Source organism: Siniperca chuatsi, linkage group LG11 (assembly GCF_020085105.1).
Source record: "Siniperca chuatsi isolate FFG_IHB_CAS linkage group LG11, ASM2008510v1, whole genome shotgun sequence".
Lineage (NCBI taxonomy): Eukaryota > Metazoa > Chordata > Actinopteri > Centrarchiformes > Sinipercidae > Siniperca > Siniperca chuatsi.
Genome location: NC_058052.1, coordinates 9,579,882 through 9,603,978, shown reverse-complemented (window position 1 = coordinate 9,603,978; position 24,097 = coordinate 9,579,882). Strand labels below are relative to the sequence as shown.

The 24,097-nt window shown below is 43.0% G+C and overlaps 1 protein-coding gene across 7 annotated transcripts in view; it reads right to left on the bottom strand.

The window, feature by feature from the left end:
• The window catches only part of LOC122884657 (spectrin beta chain, non-erythrocytic 1), a 34,847-nt gene extending 13,136 nt beyond the window's left edge, over positions 1-21,711 (bottom strand). For 2 of the 7 annotated variants that reach the window (XM_044214852.1, XM_044214857.1), the window contains exons 1-24: positions 20,977-21,631; positions 20,248-20,337; positions 18,770-18,913; positions 15,856-16,002; positions 15,110-15,301; positions 14,048-14,134; positions 13,685-13,803; positions 13,466-13,580; positions 13,294-13,371; positions 13,077-13,192; positions 11,544-11,706; positions 7,563-7,708; positions 7,361-7,457; positions 6,795-6,944; positions 6,387-6,536; positions 5,598-5,854; positions 4,401-4,536; positions 3,913-4,107; positions 3,292-3,444; positions 2,140-2,357; positions 1,627-1,810; positions 1,374-1,529; positions 742-1,113; positions 363-482 (exon numbers count right to left, since the gene is read on the bottom strand). In XM_044214852.1, the coding sequence (XP_044070787.1) occupies positions 363-482; positions 742-1,113; positions 1,374-1,529; positions 1,627-1,810; positions 2,140-2,357; positions 3,292-3,444; positions 3,913-4,107; positions 4,401-4,536; positions 5,598-5,854; positions 6,387-6,536; positions 6,795-6,944; positions 7,361-7,457; positions 7,563-7,708; positions 11,544-11,706; positions 13,077-13,192; positions 13,294-13,371; positions 13,466-13,580; positions 13,685-13,803; positions 14,048-14,134; positions 15,110-15,301; positions 15,856-16,002; positions 18,770-18,913; positions 20,248-20,337; positions 20,977-21,477 (4,086 nt within the window). In that variant the 5' untranslated portion in view covers positions 21,478-21,631. Of the gene's footprint in view, positions 1-362; positions 483-741; positions 1,114-1,373; positions 1,530-1,626; positions 1,811-2,139; positions 2,358-3,291; positions 3,445-3,912; positions 4,108-4,400; positions 4,537-5,597; positions 5,855-6,386; positions 6,537-6,794; positions 6,945-7,360; positions 7,458-7,562; positions 7,709-11,543; positions 11,707-13,076; positions 13,193-13,293; positions 13,372-13,465; positions 13,581-13,684; positions 13,804-14,047; positions 14,135-15,109; positions 15,302-15,855; positions 16,003-18,769; positions 18,914-20,247; positions 20,338-20,976 lie in introns of all 7 variants that reach the window. The other 5 variants (XM_044214856.1, XM_044214859.1, XM_044214853.1 and 2 more) reach the window with 4 other exon arrangements.
• Positions 21,712-24,097: the final 2,386 nt, after the last annotated feature.

Here is a 24,097-nt window from a genome sequence, read left to right as displayed (position 1 = left end):
GAATTTATTTGGTTTACAATTTGCATTTATGAATGCAGTTTAAGTCAGAAATTGTGAGTTTTGACAGTAAAACAGTTTGTTGTCTTTTCTCACTTTTCACACATTGACTGTAAATTTTTCAGCCGCAGACTTTGGAGATGGGGTGAGTGCAAATATGATAGCCCTTTGGCATGACTTGTTTCCTTTTACTCTCATACCTGGCTTACAAACATGGCAACAGCGCAGGGAAGCTGCGGACCGGCTGTACCTTGTAACAGGGGTTAGTAGAGCATGCTGCCCCCAGAAAACATCTACACACAGCATGCAGTCCCAGCACACTTCGAGACGCAGCATGCAATGCCAGTTCACACTGCGCAATTTACCTCGTTTGCACTCTGTTGATAAATCTTTCTCTTTCGCTTTAAACTACCCAAAGTATTTTCCAAAAGCCCCTGGCAGCGCCTCCAAAAGCTTTTACAGGCAGTAGATTGAGGCATAGTGGGCTGAGGGAGAAAACGAGGAAAAGGGAAGATATGAAGGCCAAAGGAGAGGGAGGAATGAACAGCAGCAGATAGTCAGAGGGAGATCCCATGCAGTGTCATTACAGAGAATGAATGTTACTGCATCGACCTTCAGGAACAGTAATGGATATCCATTGTTTCAGTGCTTTTGAGGAAGAAATGTATGTAGCTAGTAATAGTGGCATCCTACAATGGTGTTTGGTGACGTCTAGTGTGAAGTGAAATGAGTGATGTGTCTCACCCTGTGGACAGGCTCAGAGGTCTCTTCCACTACCTCATCCGTCCTAGCAGGCAGATCAAGCACCTGAACCTGGCTCTCCCCTGTGTTACCAAAGCTAAGGATGAGGTTGACCGTGCTCCCTAAAGCAGGGCTGCTGGGCTCTTTGAGGACCACAATGGAGGGTTTGGGAGACTTTGAGGAGGTGGCCTCGCCGCCCCATGGCCCGATGCTGTTCATGACCTCATATCCATCCTCCAACTGCTTCTCCTCCTGCTGTTCAGCTTGTCTGGGCGGCAGGGATGAGGGCTGGCTGTCTCCTGCTGCCTTTAACTTGTCTTCATCGGAGGTGACGAACGGGGACTGGTGGGACTGGTAGGCTTCTAGCTCTGAACTCTATGTAGGAAGCCATGGAAAGAAAAATGAACAAATACTCACATTGGTAAATAAGTACTAAATCTGCACCTCTAATGTTTGTTTTAAACTTATTTCCAATAGCAGAAAACATATGTTGGCTGTGTTTCCCCACTCTTCATCCACAGCCAGCCAATCTTCGAGTCCTTGAGGTTTTGTGATTTATTATGATGATTATCTTGATTATTATGATTTATTGTTTTATTCAGACTATATTATACTAGGCGTCTCTGCTCATTTACCTCTGTTAATGGAGAGCACATTGTGGCCTCTGAATAAATGTTATCTTGTGAAGGCTCCTGTCTGCTCTTCTTGTGAAGCCACTGTTGTTTCTGAGCCCTCCAGTGCACCAAGATCCACCCAAGCATACTCCTCAGTTCCTCCATGCGCTCTCTTACCTGCAAGACATTACTCTGGTTTGTAAAAGCGGCAAAAAATAAAACCAACAATATATTTAAGGATCGCAGTGAGTCGTGAGCGTGTAACCCTGCTCACCATCTGCGTGAGGTGGTGTTCTTTGTCTAAAAGGTTCCTCCCTGTGGCCACCAGCTCATCAAACTCCTCAAACTTGTGCTCTATCTGCATGTCCAGCTCTGCAGCAAGTGGCTTCTGGCCATCTTTCCCAAGATGCAAGGCGGTATCTGAGAAAATGCACGACCTGGTGTCTTCGGTCCATGAGCTATTCAGAGGAGCGGGGGTGGGGTAGGAGGTGGTGGAGGAGACAAGGAACAGGGCTGTGAGAAAAGCCATACATTCAAAAACATGATAATGACCAGACTCCTGATAGGACAGACATTCATCGCCCTGTCACACTCGGCCCAGGAAACTTGCGCTGACCTCCTCAGCACATCTTAAATTATATATTTCACCAGGGACCTGTGGTCGACAACGAGAACATCCTGTTCTTTCCTTGAAAATATATTGTAATGGGCAGATGTTCTCACAAAGAGGATTACGAAAGAATGTCTGGCCCAGGAAGGGGTCACAACATCCCCACGCCCTGCTTACATCATGGCAAGGTAGCTCCTGAAGAAGTCCTGGAGCTGCACAAACTCTTGCAGACGTGATTTGTTCTCCGTCACACTCTTCCCCAGCTCTGTCCAGCCCTGCAGCATAGCCTGGATCTTTGCCCCGAGTACGTGCACTCTCTCTGGGCACAGCTCCTCCAACCGAGAAGCCTGGTTCTCCATCTCCTTTACCTCCTCCCTGATGATTTCATAGTCAATCTGTGGAGAATCACAACAAAGATCTATCATCTCCCATCATCCTCTGTATCATTCAGACAGCCTGTACCAATTGTATCTCTGTATGACTTCATCCCTATAGATTTGTGCATATTATTCAGCTGCAGACCCATATGGTCTACATATGAGCTGCCACGCTATAGCAAGCTAGCAATCTTGACAACTTTTTTCTCCTTTTGACGAGGCAGTAATTAATAGCGTTGAGGGTTCTCTGGGAGAAATACTTCATAACGTTTCTCAGCTACAGTAAGCCTCAAGAACACTGAGTTGTGGATGCCTGTCTGCTGACGGCACAGTTATTTCAGTTTGGGAGATTAGGTCATTTCTGCTCTTCAATGGTATCAAGTCCAGACAGCTGTGTGTGCGTGTGATAAACACAACACTGCCCAAAAATGACTCACACAGAACTTCACCATCCCCATCCTCACATCTCCAACCAGTGACCCCCGGACGCATATACACATACCCCACCAAATTTACTCACACACACACACACACACACACACACACACACACACACACACACACACACACACACTTTGAGAGCTAACAGAACAATGACTCACACAAGCATAAATAAATATCCTGTGTGAATAATAAACTTTTGCACGCTCTGTGTGTGTATGTGTGCGATTGCACGGTGGAGTTTATATAATAAATTAAACACAGCACAAAGCGGGGTGGGCTGGCCCCCTTTTTAGATGTGAGAAAATCTGGCACAACAGGAAACAGACTGTGGAACAATGTGTTGAAGGCGAGTGCGGGAAGGAGAGGGGGGCTTCCCCTTTTTCATTACACCAAGCAAAGCTCCATAATCCAAAGTCAATGGGATGGAATACTGGATCGTATTGGCACCAGTGAATCATTTTAAATGTTTACACCATAATCACAGCATGTGCCGGGATATTCCTCTTACCTCCAGGTGGTCCTGCTTCTCCTGCAGAGCCTCTAGGCCGCAGCGGTCTGGCTCACACTGGACGGCCATGTCTGTCTCCTTCTCCAGGATGTCCAGGCTCAGCTCCTTGCTGCAGCACAAGCACTCCTCCACTCGCACCGCCAGGCTGGCATGCTGGCGAGGCACAAAGTCATCATGAGTGCTTGTAGGATGCCATTAAGTCATTATACTTCACTGTGTATTATTTGTTTTCCAATGAGAGCCACATTGCAAATTAGTGTTTAAAATGGTGTCATGGAGTCCCCTCCGGGTGTGTGTGTGTGTGTGTGTATGTGCTATTTTGACATGTGTACTGCTTTTTCACCAAGAATAAATCGAATTAACGCAAAAACACTCATGCGAGGCGGAGTGGTGGCCTATTAAAGTACATAGCCACAGACAAAAGGAAACCAGATGTGGCTCTATTGGTTTGTGCAACTATTTGTGACAAAAGTGGACAGACTTAAAAACCATTCGGCATCATCTAAGATCATTATTACTTAAGAAACATTGCGGCAACCATCCAGTGAACTAGAACTAGAGCTCCCATGCACACCCGCTGTCCAGAGAGAGTTCAATATAAACTGACTCCCATCTCCTTACCTTGCTCAGCAGCTCCTGGATGGCCTGGTCGTGGCTCTGAGATCGGCCTCTTTCCCGAACAGTGTCATTCAGCATCTCTACAGCCTCTCGTAGTTCCTCCACAGGGTCCCCCATGCTTTCTATCAGGGGCTCACCACTGCCACTGCTTTGGAGTCCCAGCAGTGTAGGAGCTGAGGAAATTTCACTGTGAAGAGGCTGGTAGTTACAGAGGGAGAGAGAGAGTTGTTATCTCTAACAGGTCCACATAACATATTCATATTTTCTCACTTAGCCCTGGTGGTATCTAGCCAGGCAGTGAGTTTGTGTTTTTATGTTTCTCTGAGATTCTACCCCAAAACGATATAATTTTTCAATACTTTGAGCTGAGTTGGTGGCAGACATTCCACAGACGAATATCTCAAAACCAAAACGTTAGGTTAAGTGAGAAAATATTTTAAATTTGGGTGAAAAGACCCTTTAAATGCCACTTTTGGTGCACAGCGTCTCACCTGGCCCAGGCTGTACTGACTACCGCTGAGCTCCTGGCTCTCCTCCAGCTCCACACGCTCCAGGAACTCAGTCAGCATTCGTGTGTCCTGCAGCTCTGAATTCTGCTGGGTCAGGGCACTTTGGACACGATGGTACCTGGGAAACACACACACACACACACACCAACAGGAATGTTTTAATGACCAGCTACACCTTAACTGTAATCAACATCCGCATATACAAGCCTGCATCCTTCAGCAGAACCACATTACAGAGACCGCAAGACACATTCTGAGCGCTGTTTATGTAATCATATATCATGTGTCACATAAACATATCCTGTACTTCAGGGCATGAAGGTACCCTGTCTGTGCAGAGTTTATATTTGAGATGGTAAAGGGAGCAATTTCAAAGGGTATTTTTTCCAGAATAAATGAGCCTTAAGTTGCTTGTATGTAGCGTTAAATAATGACATCACCCCAACTGTCTTACAGCTGCTTAGTGCGAGCCTTTACCTGCATCAATGGTTCCTCAGACAAGTGTCCATCCCTGCCCCATCTAACACCCCCACCCTGGAAACACTTAAACTGAGCCCTTTCCATTTCTTTATTTTCTTTGGTCAACTCTGTGTTCTTTACAGAGTCTGAACTTGTGTTTACAGTCATAGGTACGTCCAGTGAACCAGCCAACACCATAAGGTTTTACTGAGAGTCCATGGCAACAACCTGTCTTTCGAGGGCCAACCAAAGAGAGAGGCGTCGTCTTGCAAACATGGAATGGGTGACTCTGACACAAACTGACAAGCTGTGGGTGAAGTGCATGTCAGGACTGTGGGGTAGACCTCGCTAAGTGCTGCATGAATCACAAATGAATAAACTCGAGCCTTGCAATAAGTGAGCACATGGAGAGTATTTTTTGCCAACTTGGAGAAAAAAGACACCTTATGAGATATATGGATATATATTTTTGCGGTGCATGGGGTGAAATTGTTTGTCTTAAATAAAAACTGGGGATTTTTATGAATAAACTCTTCCATGTGGGATTCCAGACATGGCAAGCCCAAACCTGTGACCTCTTGGAAACACTGACAAAATTCGTACTTTATTTCCTGACCACAGTGACGAGCGAAACCACCAGAGTCTGATTGTTCAGATCTATAACATGAGTCTTCCATGATGATGGACATCAGGGGGATACCCCTGAACTGAAAAACTCACTTTCTTTCCACCTCCTCCATTCGCGCTGGCAGGCCTCGTGTGTGTGGGGGACTGTGGCCGTGGAGCCGGTCCACCTCCTGCCTCAGAGCACTGAGCTCCAGGCTGCGTGCTGCCACCTCTTTCTCCAGCAGACAGCTCTCCCTCTCAGCCATGCTCATTGTTTCAGGGTCACCGGCTAGAGCAGATTCCTTCATGGAAAGCTCCACGGACTCCAGCCAGGCCTCCAGGCTGCCCAGGGCCTGAAGCACTTTTACAACCTATGCAGTAGAGAAGCAGAGGGGCTAATGATGTAAAGGTTTGCTGCTGTGATTTGCAAGTGATTTAGTGCACTGCAAAAACAACCAGAGGCGATGTACTGTACAAAGAAGTCAAAAGGTTTACCTAATGGTCGACCATGCTCTGACCTACATTTTTTGTAATAAAAGACTCATGCTTTCCAACTAAGTGATCAATCTGGGTGGATTTGCAGCCTCTTTCCATCCCATAATCGAATTATATGGTAGCGCAATTTATATCCCTTGGATTAGGGTTCATAAATTTTTGGGGATATACCTATGGCTACCTTGCTCTGCCAATGAATGTAGTAAAGATGAAAGTAAATAAGCTTCTAACCATGAGTGTATGTGAACAGCCCAGGTTCTGGGCCAGCATAAAGCTTCTCACAATGGGAGAACTGATCCAGAATCATCCGTCATAACCATAAATTTACCCTGTAACTTCAGAGGTAAGTAACTTGCCTCAGTATGACTCAAGAGAAGTGCTTGCTGTGAGATATTTTATGAATCCTACCCTAAAACCCAGCTCCTCTGATGCCTGTAGAAACACAGCGTTCCTCTGGTGCCTCCTCCGCAGCTCTTCCCACAGGACTTCCAGCTGGCCGAGGAACTCCTCGATCTTGGCGCTGCCTGGGTGCTGTGCACGGACTAGCCCGCGGCCCTCCTGAGGAGGGAGCGTTTAACTGATGAGAGCGTGTGACTATGAACTGGGATTTATGTTGCGAAATATATACCTAATCTGAAGCTTTGGGTAAGTAAAGCTGTCTCAGATGAAATGTCAGCTCGCTATTTGATTAATACACAAACCAGGCCTGTCAAGGTGCCCAGTTTGCAAAATGTGGGGGATATTTTCATTCAAGGCATTCATCCAGTGCTTATGCTTTAAGAGAAACTGTGAATATGACAGTGTGCCTTGGCTTACCCTTTTGACCACTTCTATCCTGGCCCTGTTGGTGACGATTTCTTGTTCCAGAGCGTGTTGACACCTCCTGGCTGCCTCTGGCCCCTCAAAGTTAGCTATTGAACACACCTGTGTGGCCATGGACACATTGTCCTTCAGCCAGGACAAAGTCTGAGATGGAAAGAAGAGCAAACAGGGAAAGGGTTAAAGAGATGAACTGTTTAAAAGAGGAATATCTGAACGCAGAACAAGGTGACATTTAGATGCCAAAAGCCACAGGAAGCACAGTGACCAGGATCCAGGTGATGCTTCTCATCCTGACCTTTAAACCCACCCAACATTTGTAAAAAAAATAAAAAAAATAAAAACAATTACTGGAAATGAGAAAACAGTAGCACACCAGTCATGACAACTTTGTCTCATTTAAAAATGTGACATAACGTCTGTGGCTGGTTACATGAAAAGGGTGTAATAGTTGATGAGTACAACTGCAGTGCTGACTTGACAATTCATAGCAATGCATTCTGAGGTTGAGGTCACAGGATTTTGATGAACCACTGATGAAAGGTGATTTCTGGTCAAGTCACCTTGTCAGCAGACACGGTGAACTTCTGGAGCTGTATATGAAGCTGTGGGTGGCCTCGCGGGGCGGTGGCAAGCTTGGGCTCTGCTCTGGGCTTCCTGCTGCAAAGAAAACACAGACATGTGACTCCAATTATGACTTACATAAAGGCCTCTCATTATGTAAGTCACAGAAAGAGAGAGGGAGAAGCCAGGCTGAAATGTCACCTTTCCCCCTTCAATTGATGTCTGACGATGACATCATTTGCAAAGGCAGGGCCGTCTCCCATGGGTGAAGAGGTGTGGTTCACTGATTGCTGCTCCTGGCTTTGGTTGCCCGGTGTTCTCCTACCAATCCCACATTCAACAGTACTCTGTGAACAAAAGAGTAAAAGTCTCTGTAGGAAAATCCAAAAGATCAGCAACATGACGTGTGAGTAATGTTTTGCTTTGTCTGTCAGCCATCCACCAAATAAATGTTGAATGGATGCATAAACATCTCAAATGGAGGATCTTATGCACTGAGCAGTCACCAGACAGGTGTAGCTCACTGCTAATGTGAACATTACAATGTGGCTGGAGGCTGGACAACATGGGACAGCTGCCCAAAGTAAAGTCTCTCCTGTGAATGACACAAAGCATACTTTCTTACAACGGTTGGCTATTCTCAGTGAAATAACCCAGAGCAGACTAGTGGTACAAGCTATTTCTGTTTGACAGCATCAAAGTTTGTAATAAAAATACTAAAGATGGCAGCAAAAGTTTAAATAAATAATAATTGCTTTATGAATGAACACATTAAGCCTAACAAAGTTGCCAACATGTGCTATACCACTCTGATGACTAAAAAGAGCCATTGCAGTTGGAAATGTGACCCTTTTTTTAAACCCCTTATGCTCAACTCTCATTAAATAGCAGCAGTGCTTTTTTCAGCCTTAGATACTGATTTCCATGGCCGTCCACTCTGTTTAGAACTATGCAGTGGAGTTTTTAGCAAGGTCAAAGCCAGAGCTGTAGACCTTGTCTATGTGCAGAAATATATTAAAGACGTCAACAGCCACTAAGCCTCTTTTACAACCATCTGAGTACTTTAAAGGTTTGCCAAAGGACTCTGCAGCAGGGTTTCCAATAAGAGCAACATGTATCTGGACTATTACAGAGAACACAGTGGGATATCCTGATAGTTACCCTCTGCAGTCCACTGCAAAACATTGTACTGCAACAGGATCCAACAGAACCAATGTGAGAATGCATATGCAATACTTAGAGAGGTTATTTATTCAAATGTTGTTATTCAAAAGTGTATTTTCTTTTGGTTGTTTTCATTGCTTTTTCAGTATGTACTTATGTTGTTTCTAACTGTGTATAATTTAAGACTCTAAGGCACCAACCAAGGTTTAAAAAAGTGCTATATAAATAAAGTTTTACTTGCTTTGCTTACCAAAATTGGTTGCCATAAATATGAAATAATTAAATTAAATGTGAATTTAGTAAAACATTCTTTTATGCTGACATATCTGTCTAACTGTATGAATAATGAAGACCGTGCTGTGTTAATTGTTCTATATAACATAATGTCTTTTACATATGCCAGTAAAAACAGTGCTGACACTAGTAACAATCAGCAAGGCAAATATGCATCTGTCAATGCTTTCACGTTAAAAAATCAGAAATGCTGAAATTACACGACAGCCAAAAAGCACAAAACAGCCATTAATAATAGTATTTTATGGAGTAGCTTTAATTTAACCAGGTTATTTTCTGACGGGGCTTATAGAAGAAGTGAGTCAGCGGGAAAAAAGTGTCGCCTCCAAAATTATGCGAGAGATGCAGTAAATTGAAGGGGTCTAACATCATTTACTAACATGCCAGTCATTTTATAGGCCAGTCTGAGTTTCACAGAGGCACATTATCGGCCCATTTCTGTGCTAAAGCTGCAGAACTAACAAACTACTGCGATTCATTTGACAGGGTTGATAACCATCACTGACGTCTCCTCCCCAGATATTTGCTTCTGTCCTTCATCCTTCACAGTGGCTTCCACTGTAAACAACTCCTGTGGTGCACTCAACATCCCACTCTGTCCTATGAAATGTCAGTCACAGCAAATAAAATAGCTGTTTAATGATTTGCTATGTCATATTCAATGGTATTCTGTGTTTTTAGCACACATCTTCGTATCTGGATACTGTTGATTCTTATCTGTTTTCTACTGATCTCCTCTTCCCCTGTGTGTCTCTTTGCAATGTGCTATGAAGTGATGTCAGCCAAGAACTATCACTTCGCACCAAGCCCATCTGGTCTGCAGCCCCAGCATCTGGCTACAATTAGCCAAAGAAACAGACGATAGCCATTATTACCTCCAGCAACAAGAGGCCATACTACTGCTAACACGGATATGGACATATAGATTATAATGCATGTAGCCATACACATACAGACACTAAAACCTTTACAGTTACCTTTAATCGACTGAGTCAAATTGCACCTGAGAGGGAGATACTATGAGAAAGAAAGTGTGTACGTTAGCATGCATGTGTCTGCAGATACACTAAGAGGGCTGTTTACCAGCACATATGCAAATGCATCAGTCACTATCAGCCCACAGACCTGTGCAGCTGCATCTCGTACCCTTACAAATACTGTAATCAATTCAGCACACCCGAAGGCTGGAGTTAAAGCACTGCAAAAGTATGTGACAAATTACTTTTACTGTTCAACTGGTGGTTGTGCCTGGCGCTGAGTTTGGCCTTTGGGTTCCAGGGTTTTGTTTGGAGTGTCTTATTAATCCTTCCATAAAGAGTAATGAGTGGGGCTCCCACAGACAGTGCACCCAGGTAACTCCCAGCTCCCAGAGCAATAAAGGCAACTAACTGCAGTGAAAGGGCTTGGGACGGCCATGGCAACAAGCTCAGCGCCTGTTGAGAGGAACAACTGAGCTGGGCTTGCTGGCCTGATGGGCTCCTGTCACAGGTGGTGAGGCCTCAGGGCCAGTAAGAGCCTAAAAACATGAGCAGGGAAATATACGGAACCAGAAACACAGGGAGAATGGAAAGAGTGAAGTTTTCTCTCCTCGAGCATCTGGGCACTTTCTCACTGGGCAAAACGAGGCCAGAGGCTCAGCAGGGACTTCACAGGAGCTCAGGGTCAACAACAGGAGAGGGGCATTGCATTATGGGATACCTCTGGGCTGAACACAAATAGCTACTGTGCATTCACTTACGGATTGTAAATAGATTTAATGTGCTAACTTAAAAGACTAAATATACACAATTACTGGTTTTTAACATACCACACACTTAAGTTTCTGGATACCACCTCTTCCAAAAGACACTAACAGTATTTTCTTGTAGGTTTATGGGCAGTGGGGTTACTATAGGAGCACCCACGTGTTCAATAAAGTGCTGGTAGAACTCCAAGATGAGGAATGTCGTGTCTGACGAATCCACATGCTCTTCAGATTATCCACTCACCCTGTACTGACCCATAGGCCATATAGTAATCTAGTATTAATCCAATGACTGTGTACTTTTGTTAGAGCAGTTGAAAGCCAAGATATTATTCTACCATAAAGTGAAAGTTTGGGTCGGAGGGAAAGGCTTATTTACTCTGGCCCAGCATTCAACCATGTTGTACAGTCACGGCTTGACATTTTTCATGGAAACTTGTGGAATTCTTGTGCCAGGGTAAATAACACCTCTAAAAGCTCTTCCTGTGACTCCTACAGGGCAATATTTATAACATTTGCAGAGAGAGGTTCTTGTCAGGAGATAGAGAAGACTGGCAGGAAAACAGAGAGCATATTGCTCTATTCTCTACAGCACTGGTTTTAGAGTCAAGCTGGCATTCATCCTGACCAACTTATCAAGGACTTCCTCACAACTGGGAATCAGATGATGTTATTAAGTGCAACTAACTAGCTGGTAGGATGGAAAACCAGCAGTATGTTGGGTGCCAAGATAGAAGCCACTGCTCTACAGCACATGCGACAGACTCCAAAAATACTATTTAGGAAAATAGCTTAAACTGTAAATCGGGCATTTTCCAAACCAAAGGACAAAGTGCGTCACTTTCTGCAGCCACAGAAGTCGTAGGACTGGAAGAGGCTGAGATCATCTTTTGCCAGCACCGATGGCGTTGTTCTCTCCCGGTCGAGAAACACAGTGTGGTTTTCCTCCAGTAATATAATGAAATACTGAAGCTACTTACCACGCAGCCTTTCAGACGATTCTGCTCCTCCTTCACCTCCTTTCCCATGATTCTTTGTGCCTCTGTTCCCACATTGCACTGGGGTTCTCGGGCCGGTGTCAGGGGGTCAGCATCTTCCCTGGTGAAAGTGGAGCCAGTGGGAGAGAGTGTGGTCCTGTCACTCCTGCAGGGCGAGCAGAGCAGGAGGTCACTGTGCTGCTGACAGCAGAGCTTCAGGCCCGCGATGAACTCCAATTATGGCTCTGAAGTTTTCTACCAGTGTTTGTGTTATTTGCTTTAAATAGCTATGAAACACAGCTGATAAGACAGACGAGATGAAGTAATATTTGGATCTAAAGATAGTCCGCTGACATGAGAGGCTCTCAGCCTGAGAAATATTTGGAAAGCAGATGTTGCAGATGGATATCAGAACTGTGGACTTGAGTTACTCCTGACTGTATTTATTATTATGAGAATGGAACATGTTCAATCTTTTTTGCCCTGGTAGAGTATAAGATTTGCAATGTTATCCATTGGCCAGTCCAACACAAGATAATATAACTAACTACTGGCCAAACTGAAATTAAATTTGGCATGAATATTCATGGTCCCCAGAGGATGAATCCTAATGACAATAATACCACCATCACCTCAAAGTTTCCACTTTTATACAAGAAACATCGACAAATCTAATGGGCAAATTGCCTTGAACTTCAGTGATGCTTCCCAGAAGATGACCTTTTACATTTTGGAAATTATTCCAAAGAATGCCACATGTTTCACTATGCATGCTATAGGGCTGAAACCAATGTCAATATTTCAGTATGGACCACAGTGCACAATCAGTATGTAATTTCTTGCACTTTGGTTCCCATTTTACCACAGCATTTAAATGTGACTGGCTGTTAAATGGCTATACGCATTAAGTAGCTATTGCTTCTGATAGTCTAAAAAAAGTCTTATGCTGTAAAAGTCTGGTTCTTACTGTAGGCTATTAAAGTAACAATAAATTTGTTTTACAAATGCCATAAAAATTATAAAATATTCTTGTAAACAATAGTCAGCAGACTATTCAAGGTGACGGCAGGATTTTTAATGGTGAGAAGAGAACAAACCATGTTGCCAACTTGACTCAGTAAGCCGAGACATTATTCATCTAGTACAGTAATCAAACACATGGTCAAATTCCAAAGCATTGCAGAAAACTGAATATTATAAATTAAAAAGTGGGTGGTGAGTGATGCTCTGTGTGGTAGTTGGTCTCCAGACAGACTGGTCCTTCACTTTGCTTATAATTTTTCACCGATTCAAACCCAAATTAAACAAGGCTAATCAAGAGAGAAAGAAAAATCTTTATACAAAGCTCATTTTCATTTGGAAAACGCAAAGGTTTTGCCAGCGCAGACTTTAAATGTAGGACACCAGAAGAGTAATAACAGAAAAATACAGTTCCAGCGCAGTGGAAACTGTGGAGGACCAATTACTGGGTGAAATGGCGCATGTATTCACAGGGCCACCAAAGTTGTCCGTGGTATCCTTGGCCTGCTGTCTTACCTGAAAACCTTCTGAAGAAGCGCCCAGCAGTCCTTCACCTCACTCTGCTTCTGTGTGACGCCGGCAGCCAGGGCAGGATGGAGATTAGACAGCTGGGACACGCTCACATCTAGCATCTACCACACACAGGCCTGTAGGTTAGGTAGAGAAGGCTTCTGCAACACACTTTCAGGATCTGATCAAGCAGTGCTGCCTTAAGTCAAAAGATGTTTCCTACCATGATTTGACTGGCGATGTCACGTATCTCTCTATCTCCGCAGCTGTCCAGCTCTTCGGATGCAGATATGCTTTTCCTCTGAAAGAGAAGATATGTATCAGTAAATGTGAGAAAAATGTGAATCTCAGATCTAAGTAGAAAAAGAAGCAATTAAGCCGCAAGGAAATTGTACCATGTTATTAATAGCAAACAACGTATTATCAGCCTGTTGGTAGAACGAGGAAACCTCCAGTGCCAGCTGAAGAGTTTCATGGTAGTTTTTCAGATGAGACTGGACCTTCAGCCACCTACACACAGCAGATGACAGTACGAATAAGTTCAGTCTTCAATTTATCTTAAGATTAGAAGATGTTTCATGTAGCATACCACCAACTTAAGGGACAAAGTGTACATTTTATTGATGTGTTTCCTCCTGCTGGAGATGTTTTTGCCATCTGTCTTCCCGTGTTTCTCCAGTTTCAGGGCCAAGTGGTTGATCTCCTCATGGAGGTTTCTGTTTAGCTGCTCATCCTGCAGTGAAACAGAGGAACACAATCCAACTATGACCTCAGCTGTCTTTACCATACACCCTGGGAAACAAATTACAGTCAGCCATAGATAAATGACCTCTACAAACTGTAATATAAACCATTAACATATGGGAATGTGTACATATTGTTTTGACCTCATGAATGTTGATTATCATGTATAATGTTTTAATTAACATTCTGTTAATTATTAATAGTTCTTTTGCTCATTCCTTTACAATTCTCACCTGTTTCAGATCTAAAATTCTCCTGGTCAGCTGCATTTTGTCAACATTTTCCCCGAGGACATTCACCAGAGACTGCTCCTCTTCCTGCTGGCACACATAAAAGTCAGTGTTTATAGCCCCCATTTGTTAGGAACCAAACCATTATTTCTTTTCAGAGGCACTGCTACCAAGGTAGACGCTGAACAGAAATAGCCCTCAGGGTTAGGAGAGAAACTTTGAACTTGATACTAATGCACAGAGGAAGGGACGAGTGGAACTAAATGGAGAATACTGTCTCCTCTAGATATGGATGTTTTATAGACTTCATAAGCAACATCCTCCATTACATTCCCACAAGTCCATTATCAATCATAAGTTCCCTTGTGCCAGACATGGACATGAACAGAGAGATAAACATAGGCCTAAAACACACTAGATTGCTCTTTGATAATTACAGGCAGATGTTTTACACTGGTGAATATACACAAACAAGGAATGTCTTCAGAATACTGAGTTAATTTCCTGTATTAGCAAGTGCTGTTTTTTGCGCCAATTATCTTGACAACTGTTGATTAGAGCTGCCTGTCCACTCATATTTGTCTCTGGTCCAACTGTTTTTGGTGTTAATTGTTACAGTCGGAGAGCTTGGTGGCTTTTCTGTTTAGATAAATGGGAAAAGGAGGGGAAGAAACTTGGGGAGATGAGAAATGGGTTATGAACAGGATCACAGATATGGAAATGGCTCAGGAGCATGAGGTGCGAAAAATTATTATATCCATGTTTGAATTTGAAGTACTCCCATTTTCACATTAGTATTAAATTTGAAAATGAGAACATGGATGAAGCAGTAGGAAGTGCTAGCATCATGCAGTCAGCAATAAAATACAATCTCAAACTGTACAAATTGTTGAAAAACAACCAGTATTATTCAAAAATGCAAAGGTTTTACTCAATAGTTCAATAAAATTGGCTCTGAAAAGGCTGACAAAAGGGGCAAAAAATAGATCCCCCTCTGCAATTAAATCCACTTCTTACGCTTAGCATAACAACAGAAATAGAGAAGAATGTTTTTTTTTTTTTTACCTTCTCTTTAATCCATGCCTCCAGCTTGTCCACTTTTTTGTTGAACTCCTGCAGGATCTTGGCTCCGCCCAGGGCCCTCGTCTGATTCGCAGCCGTCTGTTTCAGGGTCTGCCATTGGTCCCTGAGCTGGCTGAGCTGTTTCTTCACGAGTTCAGAGGTGGGATTCTGCTTACAGATCAAATGCTCACCCATCTTGTGAAACATAAAGAAACATAAAGTCATTGTTCATTTCAGGCGTAGCACAGATAGAGCGGCCAGACTAATATAGAACAGTGGCTGAGTACATTTGACACCTCAGATTTGTCAGAGTCATTGCTTATGAGCCAGCCGGCTTCACAAATGTTGGAAAACTGCCATTAATTTCTTGAAACATCTCCTGGTTCTGCTTCTGCCCTTCCTGAGTGTCAGGGGAGGTTAATTATCAGCAACGTACTATTTCCAAACATTTTCTCCTGACGGAGAAAGTATAAACTGGCTTGACAGAGCTGTCTGGAACACTGAAGGTGTGCTTTTCTCTCTGGTCGACTGGAAATGCGTACAAGACCATTATGTTACGTGTTATATGACCTGACAGACTCTTTTAGCACCAAAGACAGTGATTAATGCTTACATTCAGATCTCCATTACCTGTTAAAAAGTTAAAATAAACATTTCATTTTGGATGTGGGTTGCTCTGATTTGCTCACTCTGGTAACTTGGTAATATTTCAGTTAAGAGTCCAGCCTTGTGTTGAATCATTTTGTTACCTGGCTGAGTTGAATTAGGGTGTTCTCAAAGTCTTTGAGGTCTCTCTGAAGCGTCTGCGAGGCTTCCTCCCAGTCCTGCAGGGGGCAGCGCTGAATATCACATCCATCCTTCAGGTCCTGCAGCTTGCCTTTGATCCACGCCTCTGCCTACATCACAAACAGACACACAGACAAAATTGTTAAAGATATGCTTTACACTGTGCACATCATAGTCAACCACTTATGTCTGTTTATAGACCTGGTCCAGCTGTTTGATGATATTATATTATGACCTCCGAGTCACAAACTGTTACAATAACTGATTTGTCCCTGATTTAATTTTTTACATTTTAGTCCGTGCTAAAAAGTAAAATTATGTTATATATGATGTGAAAAAAACATGACAAAATTACTATCAGATTTCTTTTGTTGTGTTTTCAATAAAATGTATATCTAGACCTCTCACACCTCATCAACAGTGTATTGCTAGTGCAATATCTGCTGTGTGACAGTACACTCAACAAGGTGGTAGTCACAGTGGTAAACAGTCTTATTTCTGCTGATCAGGAGAGCAAGCAGGCCACATTAGCTTCCCTGACTTAGAGTAATACAGAGCCTCAGACGCATCAAGAACAGCCCTTTGTTCTCCAATGTCATGTTATGCAGAGCAGAAGTTTCTCTTGGCAAGTACCTGGACTCCGAAGCCTGCATAAGGCTTTGTCTTGCAGAGCTGCCTTTTCTGGCAACATTTGTATGGAGTGAGAACTGCAAACCAGGTGGCCAAAGTCAGAGAGTGTTGGAAAGTACATGTTTGTCTTCTGCAAGGAACCTAGAGTGGTCGTCAGTGACCCACCCAAGTCAGCGTAATTGATTAATAAATCAACTCAGGTTCTTCCAACTCTCAGACTGATCCTAAATGAGTCATACAATTGATAAATAGCAGAACTGTATTTTTCCCAGTGTTGCTTTTGTGTTCTCTGCAGAATGTCAAATAACAGTTAAGCACATAAATAAGTCATTATAACATTACATCGAAGCATTATTTCCCAAGGAATTTAGTATGACTGACAATGAATAATAGACTGTACAGTAACCCTGCTATTGAATCTATAAATCATCAAGACCCCACGTGACACGGCCTCTAAACAACTCTTTGTTTGAGATTAAAATGGGATGTCACTTCTCCTGAGAGAGGCAGGTCATTAACTTTACAATTCCCTCCGGTGCAGCCAAGGTATTTCTGGGTTGAACAGAAGGAAAAGAGCTTGACAAAACAGGCCTGCCCCTATCTCCTCACACTGGCTCCCATGGCATTATAATGACCTCATACAGGAAGTCTATGATTCCCTTGTTTCTTCCTGTCTGCTCTCCACAACAATTGTCTGTTTATCAAAATGTACAGTGAGGCCTTAGTCTGGCCATGAAGAATAGACAGCTAATGCATGCAGCTCAGATTGTATCACTGCTTCTGATTTTTTGTGAAAAATCTGTGGACACACAGGAAAACAGCACTGCAGTCAACACAGAACACATTTTAAAACAAACTCCATGTTTGGTGATTATAATCTGTAAACAGAAACCACTTTTTCAGACTGTTGTTCATTTCTGCAAGCTTCAAAGGAACCCATTTTTAGCATTTTAACTGAAAAACAAGTGTGCACATTACATTTCATGAAATGTTTACCAACAAGCCAATTTTTTAGTCTCTCTTGTAATGCAACTTGGCCCTGAAAAGACTGTGGAAGTGGGAGTTTCTCTACTTTCTCTATGATGGAAATGAGATGTTGAAAGGCGAGATGTTTTGCAGAACAGCCTCTGAGACAGATGGCCCTCAGCGAAGCCGTGCTTCTCCATGTGGTGACCTGTTTTGCTCTCCTGGCTTGAAACATTAGGGGCCTTTAAAAGTCTCTCCCTGGAAAGCTCACTTCCACTTCCACAGCGATGCAATACTGTAATAACACATTTTCATCAGCAAAAGCAGTCGACCAAATTCCTGTAAAACAAGCAGGTCCCCAGGTACCAAAACCTCTGGCTATTTACAGTACATTTTCAAATAAAGTTAAAACACAAAAGGCTGTTCCCTCCAAAAGCAACAGATACGCTCAACTTAAGAGCAAACGGGCTTTTAAGCTTGTTAACATTAACGACGTGCTACAGAGCTGTATTCAACACATACATACATCATATGTTTCTTTCAGCTGACACATCCAAAATTAATTTTTTATTACTGGAAATAAACAGCCTATCACTTGGATGCTTGCTCAACAGAGGTCTGATGACAAAGCCAACTGCTGGACAAAATGTCCCTCAGCCGAACTCACTGAAAAATGTCCTTGTACAACGGGGTGGACGCAGCGATGAGATAACACAACCAGTTGTGCTGCTTGGCTGAGCCTCTCTGGGCCATAGGCGTGAAGAGATGGAGCCAAACAATGATCTCATCCCTAAATAATTGCTTCACTTGTGGCGGTTTCCCCTCCCTCTCTTCCCTCAGTCGAACACAGCTCATACAGTTCTCGGGACAAAATAAGAACCAGTACATATTCTGTTCTCCTCCGAGGGTCACGCGACAGACAGCTTCCATTCTGATTTCATCTCAACAGCGTAACTTGTTACTTTTGACATAAACCCACTCCAACTTCTTTTTATTTGGCCTTTTCACATCAGAGGAGATGAGAGATTCTGATAAGTTACCTAGTGGTTTCATTTTAAAATGATTTAAAACATCTCCATCTGCATATTCTGGAAAAGTGGAGTGGAAAAAGCACACCCTCCTCGTACATTTTATTAGTTTCCAATTATATGAGGGAACACAGAAAAGCAGGAGGAAAGTGCAGCTTTTCATGAGCAGAAGCTCAAACCGACGCAGCATGCAATAAACCCCCTGACCAACCACGACAAACTGTTGATATTGTGTATGCATGCCACATATTACCTGCAGTACTTCCTTGTTGAAGAGTGAGTTGCGATGAGTGAAGCAGTCACTCTGGGACTTAACAGCTGCAGACGCTTCATTCTGTGTGTGTAGATGACTTTCTTTCCTCTGAGGCTCTTTCTTCTGCGATTCAGGCATTGAAATCTGTGTGAGCACATAACGCAGACAACAAAGTGTTGAAAACATGACATTTGACTGCAACATTAGCCTTTTTTAATTAGATAAAACCTGAACACCAGATGATGCTTGCCTCTGATAAAACCTATAAGGCGCTACAGCTCTCCAGCTATAATCACCTCACAATGAGGAGATGTTTACGTGTCCATTCATGTTAATAGCACCTTTTTTTTTACCATCCTGAGACATTACAAACTTGTGTTAGACTGGCCCCAAGGTCCCTCTTAACAAAAACCTACTGTCAGCACTACGTGAGATGAAATGAGCACGACTGGCACTGACTTCACTAATGGACGAGCATTCCCGCTGCTCTCCAATCAGGAAACATCTGGGCACATGAAGGAAGCGGGAACGGACAGGTCCTTGGATGGCTGACATTTTTTACTGTCAGCCTTACATGTAAACATATCACCTTTAAAGGGCTTTGGTAGATCATGTTCACTCTTTTATACCTGAACAGGTAAAGGCACCACCACCACCTTCTCACATGTAATTATAACCATTTTTGCCCATTTGCATGAATAATATATGAGAGGAGGAAAAGCAAAGTATTGTTGTGGTTACACACACAATAAGAGGTGATGTAGATGAGTGCAGTATTTGTGTCCCAAAAGGGGAAATGAGGCCATTGCTGTGTCAGTGTGTTATTATAACCAGCCTCCATGAGCCTTTTCTTTTGTTAACATCTTCCCTGACCTCATGTTTTCCAGTGAGCCCTGCCTCTGCAGGGTCTGCCTTAACAGAACACTTCATCCACAACGCACACTGATGACTTCAACAAGAAACAGGCCAAATCCAACAGCCCATTGACTTTAAACAATATCCTACAATATACTTATTCCGTTTTTCTTCTGGAGACTCTTCTTCTCTTTTTTTTTAATACACTACAGCCAAACAAGAGGAAACAACAGGCTTGTATGGCGTTCAAAGACACGTTGCTCCCATAACTCGTTTTCCACCTCTGTGTAACTCTGCTCCAAATGTATAATATAATAAACTGTTTAAGTTTGGCGGACATGGCACATGACTTCACTTCCTAAACTCCAAGAGATTCATCAACTCCACAGCTGGCTATAAAGACCCCACTGCGTCACAACAACTGTTTTCCTAATAAAGCTGGGGGAAATAGCATCTTTATCAACAACAAAACATCCAATATCCAAAAATTATTTTAAGGTTGAATATGATACTCATAGGCTTTTTTTAAATTTAACTTCCATTTACTTAGATATAAACAAAGTCCATTTTTTCTAAAGCTAGCTATTTGTCATTTTTAATATAGCAGTTAGTTAGCATCTTACCTGTTGGACGGATTTCTGTCCGTCCAGTTTGGGCCTGGTTTGTCCCTGCGTGGCCTGAAATTCATCACTGCTGTCTGGTCTGAGTAAAACCTAAAATAGTAAGATAAAATAAGTAGCCGCTAATGCTGAAAATAAGCCGTAAATGAGTAGAACAAGCTGGACAGGACAAGGGAAATTGTGACAAACAAAAAACAAAAACATTTTAGACATTTCAACATTTAGACTTCTTAAAACAAATGTTTTGATCAATTTTCGATAACAACTATCAGATTTTGCATTCTGCTCGGATACATTTGACAAACAATATGTCATAAAGATATATCTCAAACATCCCAAATAATACAATTACTAAGCAAAGTGAACAACCGTTTGGGCTCTTCAGGTATGTGCCCTATACTGCTAATGTTAAATATTTGCACTGTGTGGGGGAAAAAACTAAATGTCTACTTTCCATACTGAGTTGAGTTTCATTTCTTTGCTTGTAGATACACTACCAGTATAAGAATTTATCACGTAAACTTTATGTAACTAAAACAGTTTACACATATCTTTGAAAATATTTCTAAACTACCTAAATGTTGTGTTTATTGAGTGAAATTTAAACGTTTATTCCAATAAATGCCTTTTAATTATACTGCAATATTAAAAGAAATCACACCTCTGTGTGATATTAATTATTTCCTTGGTTATTAGATTTGCATATTTGCATTAGTAAAGTTTATCATGTACCTTGAAGTGAGAATTGGGCTTATTCTCACAGCTCACACCCACAATCCTGGGCAGATGTGGATCGGATGTGCTGGTGACATTGTTGTTGTTATTGTTGTTTTCAGACGAGGACCCTGCGACTGAAAGCGGTGCTGGTCCCACTGACACCTTGTTCTCTGATCTGTCTTTACTCCCGGAGATTGTGATCTTCTTGATGGATCTGGAGACAGCAGATGGAGAGGCAACATTCTGGTTCAGGTGGTCCTCAGCTGCCATGTCCTCCTGTTTGTGTTTCACAAGGGCTACCTGCTTGACGATGGGTGAGACGAGGCAGGGGCCATGTGCACAGACCTGGGATCGACTGAGGTAGAGCGAGTTCAGGTTGTGCTGTAGAGTGCAGTTATCCAGACTCTGGCTCTGCAGATAACTCTGTGTAAACTCCTGGCATTTTGGCACAGCCGGGACTGACAGCCTCGTCCCAATGGTGAAGGGCTGGACCTTCCTCACAATGCTTTCAGACATTGCTGGTGTCCAGTTAAGAAAACAAAATAAGCTGAAGTCCAAATAGGCACTGAAAAAAGTCTGTCACATTCATTTGTACACTCTCCTCACTCACCAGTTCTGTTTGTCCAGTCTATGTTCAGCAGGCAAGTGGAGGGTTGAACAGAAAGTGGAGGGAGAGCTCAGTTCTCCACCTTCTTGTGCATGTTGAGAATGCACAGCACACAGCCCAGGATGGCTTCCTTGGACTCCTGGGATCGAACGCGGTCCCAGACGTGGCGCAGCGCCGTGCCAAGGTGGGCAGCGCCTGTAGAGAGGCTTCTCCTGAGGAACTGTGCCACTGAGCCTGCCAGTCTGCTACTGAGGAGCCTGATAACCAGGGACCGCAGCAAGATGAAAACTGCTGGCATGCTGCCTGAGTGTGCTGCGCAAAGAAAAAAAAAGAAGAAAAAAACAAAGCTCAAAAAAGGAGGGGGAAAGAGGAGGGTTGGTTAACAGACGGGATGAAGTCACCACCTCCTCTCTCTCTCTCTCTCTCTCTCTCTCTCTCTCTCTCTCTCTGTCAGGAGCGATAGAGCAGAGAGGGGGCTGTAAAGCCTGGCTGTCAAAACTTCCCCTCTGAACCCGAACAGAAAATCTGCCCAGATAAGAGACGAGGAGTAATGGAGTCAGAGGGAGAGACCTCTGTCAGACCTCTTCAATCACAGCTTATCCTCCATGAGGTAATATCCTCAGCTGAAACAAACTCACACACACCCACACTGCCTCTGCCTTACCTCCACCTTGAAGTGCAGCGATACAGATTCAGCCCCGAGGTGTTCTGCTCTGTTCCAAGGCGGAAATTACAAAACAAAAAAAGTCTTTCATGGGCAGCAGGTTTTAAAATAAATAAAATAAAATCCAGGGTAAAATCTGAGGAGAGAGAATAAGCTTCAGAGGCTCATGTGAGCGCTGTCTGTCCAGGAGTGAGAGTGCTTTCCTCAGCTCCGAGCCTCCTTTTTCCCCATCAGCGAGGAGCAGTTGTCACGCAGGTTTCTGCTGAATGGAACAGAGCAGCCCTGTCGCTATGCTCCTTAAACCTCAGAGCTGCTGGCATGACAAGTGTGGGGGGCAAATAACAAGTCGAGCAGATGATGACCCCTACCACTCCTTGGTGGTGGCTAGAGTTCAACAGAGCACATGTTGGGTTGACTGACTGGAATGGCAGGGGTGGCGTGCGTATGTCAGAGGAGCAGGGATTACTGAGGAGAGCAGACAGCAGAGAAAATATTTGCAGGGAGCAGAGGGGAGAATCTGCTTCCACTGGTGAAAGCTTTCCCAAAAAAGGAACTCTCACTCTTCACTCTGCTGCCCTCTGACTTGACTCCAGCACCTGGTGCAGGGGCTCTGAGGCAGTTCAGACACTTACAACAAAGCCCAGTGAATATAATGAAATTGAGGTTATTGCATGCCTCATTTTACAACACAGTCCTTTTGGAATTTGTGTTCACAAAACATAGACCCCTTCAGTAAATATACATTACATTCATGCACCCTAATGTCTCCAGTGTTCCTGTACAAACAGCCAGCAGTGGGACAACAGTCACTCAGCAGGGCTCCATATGACAGACGTAGCCCCGGAGTCGACATGGTTAATGATGCTTTTAAAAGAGCTCTGGTTTCATGATGAAGTCATCTAAGGAAGAGATTTAATGTGTTGCAGCTTGAAATCAGAGATAAATTCTGCGCAGGCTGGGTGGTGCTCACGGAAGGCTGGATGGGTGGAGTTCAAGGGGTTTGGCTAACTTTAAAATGCCATTTCCTCATATTGCTGGGTGAGTGGCTCTAAAAGTGTGCGTTTTATGTGTGCAGTGGGTACACTGTGTGACTATGACACCACCATATGCCGAAATGTTGGTCGTGTTCAATTTGGAACATTTGGAAATGTGGGTTATTTTTAATTTAGGATCATAATTTGTCAGAAAAGAAATATATTTGCAAGTCATGTTGTGTAAAGGCAAACGAGCCCACTGAGAGGTGTTACTGAGAATGTGCAATCCACACTTTAGCCTAGAATACAAGTTGAAGAAAATTTAAAAGAAAAACACAACAGATTTAACCCATTAAATGAACATTTCTAACACTATATAACGTTTACACCAAAACTTTAAGGTCTACAGAACTTGCAATAACATCAAATGGATTAGGCTTTAGGTCTGCACCGTTTGCAACCATGTTGAATAGAGTATTGTAGATAACACAATCGAGACAAATTATTATTGTAGTATTTTGTAGTGTAACACATTTACTAGCTTTGCATTTTCCGTACATAATGTGCAAAACATGAAGCATCTTATGTTGGAGGAATGCTTTCATATTTTCAAATGAGAAAAATTACACATGAGTTAGCAATTATTCGTTTGAGCTACACAGAGCTTAAAAATTCAACAGAAGTTCTCATCTCCACTGGGACATACAGTACTCCCATTTAGCAGTCTTTGAGACACACTGTAACACAAACATGACACAACACACCACGCAGAATTTCTTCAAGCTATTAAACAATCAGGTATAACCAGTATTGTTAAAGTACGTTGAAATTTTGAGATATACAGTTATTACAGTTATACGTGTTGAGCTAGAGCCAGGAGACGATTGGCCT